This window comes from Cotesia typhae, unplaced genomic scaffold (genome assembly GCF_013202065.1).
Source record: "Cotesia typhae breed Kobodo isofemale line unplaced genomic scaffold, CoteBio_Ctyphae contig_48, whole genome shotgun sequence".
Classification (NCBI taxonomy): Eukaryota; Metazoa; Arthropoda; class Insecta; order Hymenoptera; family Braconidae; genus Cotesia; species Cotesia typhae.
The window spans coordinates 12,371,159-12,383,468 of NW_027423756.1; the positions used below are offsets into that span (position 1 = coordinate 12,371,159).

The window sequence follows — 12,310 nt, forward strand, 5'->3', positions numbered from 1 at the left end:
TGTTAAGTCCCCCAACCCCATCCCCGGCCCCTCTCAGCCCGCGAGTAAATATTTGTTCTGGAAATATACGTTTATCTCGTTTCATTCCGTTCAGAACTCGCAACTGTTTCCCCAAATCTCTCTCTGTCTCCTCATGTGTAGATGTGTATATATGTGCCCGCAATATAGCCCTCACCTACAGGAGGTACATACAAATATATAGGAGCACATACCTCCTACCAGCCTCTTCCTCTTCTTCTTTCCTCCAGCCTCGGGCACCCGCGTCGTCGCACTTTGGTCCTCCCACGCGAGCAAACTCACCCTGAAACCCTCCGCGACCCTCATACCCACCCCCTGCCCTTCCCCGTATGACCCCGCTCTATCTTCCTTCGACCCGGCGAGCAATCAATTCCAAACTCAAATGAAATACTCGAGTGAAATATGAGATTGCCCGTCCGTCCTGTCTAGCCGCCTCAGAACGTGTGTCGCCCTCTCCGCCCCGCGTCTCTTCTCATCCTCGACTACGGCCAAAGGGGATGCTTTTAATCAATTCCACAAATAATTCACTGTACCTTGCAAAAATAATCACTAAATTTATTATGAATAATTTTAAATTTATTATTTATCTCGCCACTTTATCTTCTCTATGTTTTTATTATTTCTTCTTCTTTAGTTGTCTTTTTTTACTGAAATTCCGATAAAGTACTTACCATCGATTCTAAAATTTCTCCGTGATATTTATAATTTTTTTTTTTTACTTTCTTAAATATTGACGTTTTTAAAAATGTAAGCTCATCCTGATGTTACACTCTTTAAGAGCTTTCATTTGAGTACCCACATGCATTTTTATATATTTTTCATATATTCATATATATAAATATATAAAATATATGAAAAATTGATGTGGGTACTTAAATGAAAGGTCTTGATGAGTGTAACATCGAAATGAGCTTATATCTGTAAAAATTTCAATATTCCACAAGATACAAGGTAATTTTTTAATTATGTATTTAGAGATAAAGCCAAAAACCCATTTCATCATATAAATATACTGGTCACAATAATAATACAGATTTATTTTTTTAATTGAATTGTTGGTCTCTTGATTAAAAAATTAAAAGAAAATATTTATTGTCAGTAATTAATATGTTGCGTGATTTGTGCGCGTGTACACAGTTGTATGCAGACGGTTGTTTACATAAATTGTATGATTCAGTCGGGCCGGTATAATACATGTACTCATATACCATACACCCAACTGTTTCTTGCTTATTATTCTTGGCGTTGCTCTCCTCCTCATCCCCGCTGACTGCTACGTGCATACATCTGTACATAACACCGTGGATTTCGATTATAGTTGAATGCGTCAAAGTACAAACTCTACTATTACATCCAAGTTACTGATAATCAAGAACCATTCCAGTTATGTACGTGATGATCAAATACTTTGATGGAAAATCACCAACAAGTACAGCATCAACGGTACCCCGGATGTGACTCTATGATTATTGCCATTGGATCGGAAGTAGGAGTGAACTATCTCCGTTCTTCTCCGTCCTCCTATCTCTTAACTCCTCTTCTATTCTAGTCCTCGGGTTAATCGATTAACGTCATCCAATGAAAATTCATTTGATGCTTGGAATAATAATTCACTTTCGTAAGATCTGTTTCTCATTAATGTATTAATTTATTACGTTAAATTTTATCTTTGAAAAAAAAAATATTAATGTTTGAGTTTCTAAGTAGTAATATAAATATTTAGGGAGACATAATTTATACAAAAAAATTTTATTTTTAAATTTATTATAAATTTAAACTTGGAATCAATTTAGACTTTATCAAAAAAGTATTTGATTTTTTTTTTAATTTTATCAAATTTTTTGGATAAAAATATCTTCATAAATTTCAATTTTCTGTAGATAAAAAAAAATTTAATACTGAGTCAATTTTATTTTTATCTTATTAATTTTAAAAGCAAAAATCATTTTATTTTTATTCAAAAAAAAAAAAAAAATAATAAAATTTGGGTTTATTAAATATTGACTTTTTTTAAATTGTACTATACTTTCTTAAATATTGATGTTTTTAAAGATATAAGCTCATCCCGATGTTACACTCATCAAAAGCTTTCATTTGAGTACTCACATGCATTTTGATATATTTTTCATATATACATATATATATAATATATATAAATATATGAAAAATTGATGTGGGTACTCAAATGAATGGTTTCGATGAGTGTAATGTCGGAGTGAGCTTATTTCTTTAAAAATGTCAATATTTCACGAGATACAAGGTCATTTCTCAATTATGCATCTAAAGATGCAATTGTTAAGACTTGCAAAAAAACAAAAAAAATTTTAATATTTAATTATAATAAAAAATTTCATTAAATGCTAGACAGTAAATTTAATTGAAAAAAGAAAACTGTAAGTTGATAATATTTTCTTTTCTTAATATTATTCTCTTGAAAAAGAATTTTTACTGGCATTGATACTCTCTCTACCTCAATATCAATATCAATTCAACCTTTACTTCTACTTTTATCATCTCTTGGTTTTACAATTTTCCAATAGTGCTTTACGGCGTATTACCCGTAAAATGAGACTGTCGTCTTTGAAAAGATGAGTAATGAAAACATGAAGAATCGTCTTTCACTCCTACTATACACCATGGATTGACTCGCGCTATTGTAAAAGCCACAAAAAAAAAAAATATCGAGGAAGAATGTAACTTTAAAAAATAAAAAAAAATAAATAATATATAAATACAAAGAAAACACATAAACAGGTGGATGACTTGTAAGATAAAAAATATATAAGGTAAAAAACAATCTTCAGAAGTATATACGTATAATCTCTTCTCGGAGTTTAATTTAAAAGTTTTCAAAGTGAAAACTAAAAGATACTTTAACTTTAAATGAAATTTCAAAAAATCACAAGCCAAATGCAAACGTTGCCAGAGAAAGGGAACTTTAAGTATAAAATTACGCAAAACTTTTACGATGAGAAAATATTTAATATAATTTTACTTACCTAACGACATGAGTACATAACTTTTTAAATTGCGAATATTTTCAAGCACAAAGAATCTTTTACTTTTGGGTTTAATCATTTTTAAATTATTTTATTGTTGAAATTTATTTATTTATTAATTTATTAATTTGCGCGACTTAAGTTCTGATTAAGATTTCATTTTTAATAATATTTTATGCGATCTGTTAGGAAATTCAGTCGATTTGATCTTTATTATTCACGATACAATTGATATTAAAAATTTAAACTCTTAATTTCAAGAGTGCTATTTAATTTCCGATAAAAATTATTAAAAACTAAGTTAAAAAATTTTTAAATTCGAATATTTTTGTTATAAAAATTTTTTCTTGTTATAAATTCTAAAAATAAATTGAAGTAAGTAAAAATCTTTTTCAGATCGCATTAAATTAAAGCATGTCATGAAATCATAAATAAGAATAAGAGGATACGGTACAAGTGGTTACAAATGAGCGAGCAATCGGATCGATCTGTTAAAATGCTGAGTAAAGAAGAAAAGTCGGCTTTTTGTATGAATGACCGATGCAGCACGCGGAATAATATTTGTCAGTTTATATATTTTTAAAAGTGAAGCATTACTGTCAATAAAAATTTTACTAAAAAAAAAAAAACAATGGTAATTTTAACAAAAAATTAATTTATTTAAAATTTTATTCATTAGCTGAAAAATAAATTTTTTTTTATTAAAAAAAAAAAAGTTTTTTAATTTGCAAAAAAAAAAATTTAAAAAGAGAATTTGTAAAATTTTTCTCAAATCTAAAAAAATTTTTTTAATAAAATTTCTTCAGCTAAAAAATGAAAAATTCAAAATTTTAAACAAATTAATTTTTTTTTTTTTTCAGTGCAACGCAGCGTTGGTAATGGCTTGAGTGATATATAAGTGAAAAAATAACTCAAACCTTATTTGGGATGTTATGTAGTGAAGAATCAATACGTCATTTAGCATGTTACCATGGCAGCCCGACTATCGTTTATAGATTGATGTGTATGCATCATTCTACTTACTTTCCTGCTCATCTATCACCCTTAATTTATGCTGATGATACCTTTTCCAAAAAAATTATTCGCTTTTAATATTTAGAATTTATTACGACGAAAGTAGCTTATTATATCGGTCGCATCTGGATCAAATCAAACTTTACCGAGCAATAACTTCGAGTATCATTTATCGCCTGTCTTATACTGATATCATATATGTGGATAAAGTATACCGGCAAACAATGTTTTACAAATAAACCATATAGTTGATGTAGGTAGTAAATTGGCGAGATTATAGTTTTAAGCCGCTTATAGACGAGTTTAGTCTCTGGCCAGTTAGTTGGATCAGTTTGAATCACAATTCCTCTATCCCAAGTACAAAATCTAGAGCTTTATCGTAACACTAACTCAATAAACAACTTTATCCTTTAATTACGATACTCTCTTGAAATTTTTTATTTTTATAAAAAAATTATAAAAATTAATGATATAACTAAAAAAAAAAAAAAAAAAATTCCACTCTATTTTCTTAAATAGTGACGTTTTTAAATATATAAGCTCATTCTGATGTTACACTCATCAAAAGCTTTCATTTGAGTACCCACATGCATTTTCATATATTTTTCATATATACATATTTATAAATATATGAAATATATGAAAAAGTGATGTGGGTATTCAAATGAAAGGTCTCGATGAGTGTAATATCGGGATGAGCTTATATCTTTAAAAATGTCAATATTTCACAAGATACAAGGTCATTTCTTAATTATGTATCTAGAGATAGAGAAATCTTGAAAAGACACAAATTCAAGTCAAAACCTTTGCAATGACACTAAATTAAAAAAAAAAAAAAAAAAAAAAAAAAACGATTTTATCATTAGTCTATCCTGGAAAGAAATTTTTTCTTATTCTCTTAATAATATAGATTTAAAAAAAATTCCTTATAAAAATTATCTAAAGACTTAATATTTGATTTTTTCTATTTTATAAAACCTAATTAAAATTCCACTTAGTAAAATATTTATTTTTAAGTATATACGTTTGATCAATTTTAATAATAAAATTTTTATTTTCATTTTAAAATTTTAATTAACTCGTTAATTTTCTTATATGTCCAACTTGGGTCATTTAAATATAAAGCTTAATTAAAATAAGCTACTGATGGATTTAATTAATCTCTAATGGAGTTACAGTATCATTTAAAATACATAATCCAAGGCTGTAATTTATTACAGATGAGTACCGGAAATATATTATAAATTAATGACATTAATATTATTAATATAAATTTTAATAAAATATATTTTTAGAAATTAACAGGATTAAAAAATAACCAAGCTTTTAAATATTTATAAAATATATTCAATAATTTTATCAAATTAAAAGTTTCCATAAATAATTACATTTAAGTACACATTTTTTAAATTTATCTTATGCTTAAAAAATACAATAACTTTGTACAAGGGTGCGTAATCATAACTTTAGCAAGTAATATAAGTATAATCTTTTGGTCGTTAAAAAATGAAATTTATGGTTGCAATAAATCTTGTTACTTTGCAGGCAAGTGATGCGTTTATTATTAAATTACCTACACAAATAAATTCATAAAGTGTTACGAATCATGTATTAAACATTAAGCATTAAAAATTATAATTTTATGTAAATATTTACCTGTAGTACTATAATTTAATGTACGGAAGGCAGAGAGACTGAGTAAAGCTCCAGATAGTTTCTGAATTCCATTCGAGTAGTGGAGTTTTAATTTCGATTGACGGCGACAACTGTTTTAGTAATTTTACTGTTTCTGAATTGTCCGTTGTTTTATTTGTTTCAGTAAGCAACAATGTTTTTAATTCTGGATAAAGTATTTTTATATTTTCTGGGTTTATTTCTAATTCCGCATCCAATACAGTTAATTTTACATTGTACCTAAAAAAAAGTTCATTACTAAGTAAAGTACATTGATCTCATTAAATAAGAATAAACTCGGAGAGTTAATAATTCTCTTATAAATTTATGACCCGATTAAAAAAGTATGCAATCGATATTGATCAATTTTGTTATTTTATAAATATTTAATAATTTCTTTAAATAATTAAAAATAAATTTTTAATTATAAATAATTATTTTTAATATTTCTTACCGACTTAAAATATCTTTATGGAAATTTTCAACATTTATTGGGTTATTTTTTTGCTTTACAATTAAAGCATCAATAATTTTATCGCTGTTTAATGATGTTCGGGCAATGTGAAGAAGGTGTAACAAGACTGTCGATTCAACAGAAAAATCATACTGAAGAACTACATTAGAATTACGTAAAATCTCTCTAAAAAATCAAATTAAAAATTTTATTATTTAAATTTTGTATTAATTATATTCATTTAATATTTATTTACTTTAATTCTTGGACTGTCTCTGTAAAAATTTTAGTTTTTGGTTCATCAATTTTGGTAATAAATTCTTGATACTTTTCTAAAGAATTTATTTCGGGTGATTTGTCATAATTTACTAAAATATTGGGAGGAATTAGACTGCAAAATTTGCCGGCTGCTTTTTCAGTAATTGATTCATCCTCACTTTCAACTGTAACGCGTGCTTTGTAAAAGCTAAAATTTATTTGAATAAATTATTATTTATTATTAATAATAATAATAATTAATAATATTACGGTTAAAATATTAGTTATAAAAAAAATTAATTAAATGAAATTTTATAAAAATTTAATTTTATGAAAAAAAAGTCTCCTATAATTTATTTTCAGGCCCAATAAAAAAAATCCATAATTTTAAAATTAAGAATTTTATAATTAGTAAAAATTTCAATCGTTAATTAAAATTCTTAATTTTTTAAATTAAGGTTAAAATATTGATTGTATAAAAATTAAATTAAAAGAAATTTTTTTTATAAAATTTAATTTTCTAAATTTTTTTTTTTCAACTCTTTTTTATAAGACCAATATTTCTGCTGTAACATTAAATATTTGTTCATTTTGAAATTAAGGCAAAAATCTTGGCACTGTTCACAAATTATAAAAGTTTAAATATTTTAATAATAATTTATTTATTTATTTATTTGTAAAAAATTTCTTTATAAATAAATAAATAATAATAAGAATTACTTTTGATCGCTAACAGGATAAGAGCCGAAAGCAACCTCAGGAAATTCATTGGCAATACTTGTTAATGCATTAGCAAACACATCTTCTTTTGCATCTATATACAGTTCCTTTTTACAAAAACTTTTGTGTGCATTAAAAATCTCCTGTAATTAATTAACAACAATTATATTTTTTTAAAAAAAATTTTTTTTGAACAATTAATTTATAGAAAAAAAAATATTTTTCTTTACCTTACACAAACTTTTGAATAATGGCTCAAAATATATCGGAGATCCAGGAAAAACGTAGACATTCTCAACATTAACGCACGGAAATTTTAATAATTCTCCTTGATCATTTTTCCCAAATTTGAGAGTCGCAGTTTTTGGAATCTGGAATTACAGAATATTTATTAATTACCAATATAGCGTGGAATCACCGAGAATATGTAAGTCAATAATTCTTGAAGCAATTCCATTGATTGGGAACATGACTTTCCCAAACATACTGATAATATAATTTGCTTACTATTTGATTGGATACCGAAATCAATTGTGCTCTGTTCAGTTTACCTACGAATGTTAATTACTTACTGTTCAGTTACTTACCTAATGATTGGATACTGCTATCTTGGTTGCGAAAATTAATTATCTAGACACGCTGTTCAAATGTATACTGCAATTATTGCTGAATACAAGTAACAGTTGACCAATCAATCAACCGATGACCGCTTTATTTTTACGGATAATATTAGCTTTACAATACGATAATTAATAACTTACATAAGCGACTTTGAACAGTGGCGAATTTTTATCTTCAACGTCAGAAATTTCTTTTATAATATTCATCAGTGTTGGATGAAAATGTAAAGAGTCTCCAAAAGCTTTAGCGAGGCCTAAATTAAATGAAAATTATCTAATTATTTTTTATACATTTTTTTTTTTTATAATTAAATTAAATTAAATTAAATTATTTTAAAAAATCAACCTTCATAAGTTTTATCATCGTGAGTAGGTCCAACGCCTCCAGATGCAATTACATATTTATATTTACCAGAGAATAATCTTATTTCATTAGCAATTTCTTCTATGTTGTCACTGATAATTGAAACCTGGAAAAAAAAAAATTTAATGACAGTGCAATTTAACAAGAGTCATTATTTGTAAAAAATTGCATTTAAAATTTTTTAGAGCTTCTAAAGATAAAATTTTTTTTATTATAATTTATTAGTTGAAATATTTATTTTATATATTATTCATTATCTATAATAATTAAATTAGCAAACATCTGACAGCTCATGAAATTTTTATTAATATTTTTTTAATTTCTACACGTGAAATTTTTTTTTTACAATTTAATTGTTGTAAAATTCCAAAAAATTGATGAAAATTAAGTTAACATTTAAAATTTTTTAGAATTTTTTTTACAATAATTAAATTATTAAAAAATTCCGAAATAATTTTTAAATTAAGTTTTATAAACTGTAATAATTTTTTTTTATAATTAATAATAAAAAGAACTTACTTTTTCAACTTTAACTCCATGCTCATACAAAAGTGAGCACATGAAATATGAATTAGTGTCCTTCACTTGCGCTTTTAATATTTCATCTCCAATTACTGAAAATGTCAGTTTAGATAATCAGTCATTAAAATTAATAATTAACTGCTAATTAATTAATCTCATTACTCACTAATTAATCCAGCTGTGTATTTCCGACATGATGTGCTAAAGTTCAATGGATTATAAGCAATAAAAGAATATTTATTTAAATTATTAATAATTAAGTTTTGAAAAACACGACGAAAAACTTGATACATGATTTTGATTATTTAATTGATAAATAAATAAATAAATAATTAATCAACGTTTAATTTTTTACAAAAATAACGTAATAAAATTATTAACTTATCAATTTATTGTATTATTGACACATAAATTATTTTTTATATAACAATTGTTTATTTAAATAATAAAAATTTGACAGTTAGAGGTTAAGTTTTGACAAAAATGGTATTTTTATAAAAACTGCAAATATTTAGCACAAATACTTTTTTAAAATAATTAATTTTTACTTTTTTGGATTTAATATACTGTTTAAAATATTATTTATTAATTTTTAATTGTGGAATTACTCCAAATATGGAGAAAAAAAATTTTTCTGTCAGATTCGAATAATGGCCAGCAAAATTTTACAGGAAACAGTGAAAACTCCCAAAGAATTGTACAAATTTTTATTGAGGTCGTGTAATAAACTTCCAAAAGGTCCTCAAGAATTTTATAAACACTCTATTAAACAGGTGAGATAATAATTATTTAATAAAAATATTGTTTTTAGTTATAATTTATTTTTAAATTAATTTTTGTGCGTATAACCTCAAATTATGTTGACCTTTCACGTAAAATTTTATAACATAATATTATTAATTTTAATAATGAGTAATAACGAAAATATTAGTAATCATTTTTTTTTTTTTTTTTTTTTTTTTTTTTTTAGAGTTTTAAACAACATGTGTTCGAACCTGACCCTGAAAGAGTAAAACAAATAATAAATAAATCATTATCTGACGCAGAGTGGATTTTTAAAAAGGTATTGAATTTATTTTTATTATTAATAGTAATAATACTGATGTTAGCGGTCAGCTGTTAATTTTAAAAAATTTTTTAACAAATTAATTACAATAAAAAAATGCTTCTAAAAATTTTCACTTGTAATTTTTATTAATTTTCACAGGTGAATTTTTTTTTAATGATTTTATTGCTATAAAATTTCAAAAAAAAAAAAGAAAAACAGATAAACTACCTTATAAATTAATTTTCATAAATAAAAAAAAAAAATGACAAATGTCAGTTAATTTCAGTATCATTAATATTTTTTGATTTAATAATTTACAAAATATTTTATTGCAGTATAACATTGATATCGAGACATTGATAACTAAAAATCCTAAATAATTAAATCATAGTAAAAAATAATTTAAATAGTTAATTAAAAATGGATTATCGTGTGTTAATAAGCAAAGAGAGTGATTTATCAATAAATAAATTCTGGAAAGGCATTGAAATATTATTAAACAACTCTCACTTAATAAACAAGAGAGTGGTCCTGTCGACAATTATTCTTAAAGCTGAATTATCAAACATCGACGTTGATTCTGTAGTGAACCACATCGCAAGTATCAATGACGTTTCTCAACTGGTTGAGTATGACTCAAATAAAAATTTAAATATTATTAATAACTACGACTTTGTAATCCTACCTGAAGAGTTCAATATTTTCGAAGATGACGTCGGAGTTGGTCAAGAACAGACAATATATTTAATAGTAAAAAAACTACTGCCGAGAGAGAGCGAAAAATTCTCTCAAGCGATAGAGTTTGATATTATTGATAAAAATAACAGAGTGATTATCAGCTTGACAAAGCAGCTGGATGACAGTAAAAAGTCTCTTGGCTTTCAATGGCCGTATAAAATAGTAAATAATAATCAGCAAGTAAGTTTGTTAATTCCAGATAAATTTTCTAATGAATCCAGTGAGTCAAGTATTGACTGGCTTAAGATAAAACTCTTCAGCAGCTTGGTCAAGTGGATGGAGTACGATGACAAGCAGAACAAATCATTCATCCAAGGATCGTTGAATTTAATTTCTAATGAGAAATATTGTGAATTGTATAATGAGCTGAAGAAAAAGTACGGAGTCGATTTAGTTAAAAATTGGCCAGAGTGCACTGACCCTCAGAAATTTGTTTACGAAGATGTGGCTATCGCTAGTTATTTAATTGTACTCTGGGAGCAGGAGAGAGAAGAAAAAAAAATAGAAAAAAAACAATCATTTTTAGATCTCGGGTGCGGGAATGGCTTACTTGCTTACATTTTGAGCAATGAAGGATTTCCTGGACGAGGTGTTGATTTGCGTCGACGTAAGATCTGGGATTTATTTGCTGAAACGACTCAATTAGAGGTAATAAAAAATATATGATACTAAAATTCGCAGACTGACAATTTTATATTTTTTTTTTTTTTTAAATAAACTAGAAAATTATTTTTTAAAAATTTAATTTATGATTTTTTGGAGCTTCTAAAAATGTAATTTTTTAAATAAAATTTAAATAAAATTTTTTTGTTATAATTTATTTGTCAGAAAATTCTAAAAATGATTATTTTTAAGCAGTCTCAATTTCAGTATTATAAACAAATTAATTTATTTTTTTATTTCAATAAAAATTAATTAATAATAAAATTTAAAAATTATTTCAGGAAAAAACTTTAATTCCCTCATCAGACTCATTATTTCCTGACACAGATTGGCTGATAGGAAATCACTCGGATGAATTAACACCGTGGATACCAGTAATAGCAGCACGTAGTTCGTATAACTGTAGATTTTTTTTACTTCCTTGCTGCGCTCACGAATTTGACGGTAGAAAATACCAAAGAAGTTGCGCCGGGAATAGTCAGTATTTAGAATATTTAGAGTATGTAAAACGTATTTGTGAGGGCTGTGGGTTCATCACAAGGTGCGATAGATTACGCATACCATCTACCAAACGAGTGTGTTTAATTGGATGGCAAAGAAATTACCAGGAGGCTCAAGTCCCGGAGATAAATAAGCGAATTGAAGAGATAATAAATGCAAGAGCTTTGCAGAAAATAAATACTGTTACTCAAGACAACGTCACTGGACAATGGTCCAGTGATTTTAAGCCACGGGATCTGGTTGAAAAAGTTAAAAATTGTACCAAGGTTGATAAAAATATTGTTAATGAAATTGTTAATTTAGTTGCTAATTATCTGCTGCAAAAAGTCAGAATAATTGACGTTAAAAAGGACGATGATAGTGAGGAATGCAAGTGGAATGCTGGAGGGACTATTGAATTGAATGAAATTGCTAAACTTGTACCAGCTAGTACTTTGAAAGAATTAAAAACAGAATGTGGAGGCTTGCAAACTCTCTTGAGAAATAATAGCAATATTTTTCAAATTAATAATGGCACGGTTCAATTCAGAATTCCGGGGAGCAATAATTTAATTAATAAAAAACGTAAAAATAAATCAAATGTACGATTAAAAGTAAAACCCTGCTGGTTTTTTGTAAATCATCCGAACGGATGTCCGCTCAGCGATAATAAATGTACATTTAAACATATAAATTCATAAATTGAAAAAAAAATAATTTTTAAATAAATGAAATTGT

At 26.0% G+C, this 12,310-nt stretch overlaps 2 protein-coding genes across 3 annotated transcripts; one reads left to right on the forward strand and one right to left on the reverse strand.

Annotated features, from left to right (window-relative positions):
- Window positions 1-5,387: 5,387 nt before the first annotated feature.
- Window positions 5,388-9,007, reverse strand: LOC141529941 (FAD synthase). 2 transcript variants are annotated; one of them, XM_074246737.1, is made up of 10 exons: window positions 8,810-9,007; window positions 8,641-8,735; window positions 8,104-8,227; window positions 7,899-8,011; window positions 7,368-7,508; window positions 7,138-7,280; window positions 6,416-6,625; window positions 6,160-6,345; window positions 5,688-5,945; window positions 5,389-5,604 (listed from the first exon to the last, which is right to left on the reverse strand). In XM_074246737.1, the coding sequence occupies exons 1-9, from the start codon at window positions 8,934-8,936 to the stop codon at window positions 5,696-5,698; spliced, it is 1,389 nt and encodes a 462-aa protein (XP_074102838.1). In that variant the 5' UTR covers window positions 8,937-9,007; the 3' UTR covers window positions 5,389-5,604; window positions 5,688-5,695. The 2 variants fall into 2 exon arrangements, with proteins under 2 accessions (XP_074102839.1, XP_074102838.1); XM_074246738.1 differs by lacking the exon at window positions 6,416-6,625 and having other exon boundaries at window positions 5,388-5,604.
- Window positions 8,869-12,297, forward strand: LOC141529940 (putative tRNA (uracil-O(2)-)-methyltransferase). The gene is made up of 5 exons (XM_074246736.1): window positions 8,869-9,007; window positions 9,315-9,416; window positions 9,614-9,706; window positions 10,027-11,077; window positions 11,374-12,297. Exons 4-5 carry the CDS (start codon window positions 10,112-10,114, stop codon window positions 12,271-12,273), a joined length of 1,866 nt encoding a protein of 621 aa, XP_074102837.1. The 5' UTR covers window positions 8,869-9,007; window positions 9,315-9,416; window positions 9,614-9,706; window positions 10,027-10,111; the 3' UTR covers window positions 12,274-12,297.
- The last annotated feature ends 13 nt before the right edge of the window (window positions 12,298-12,310 follow it).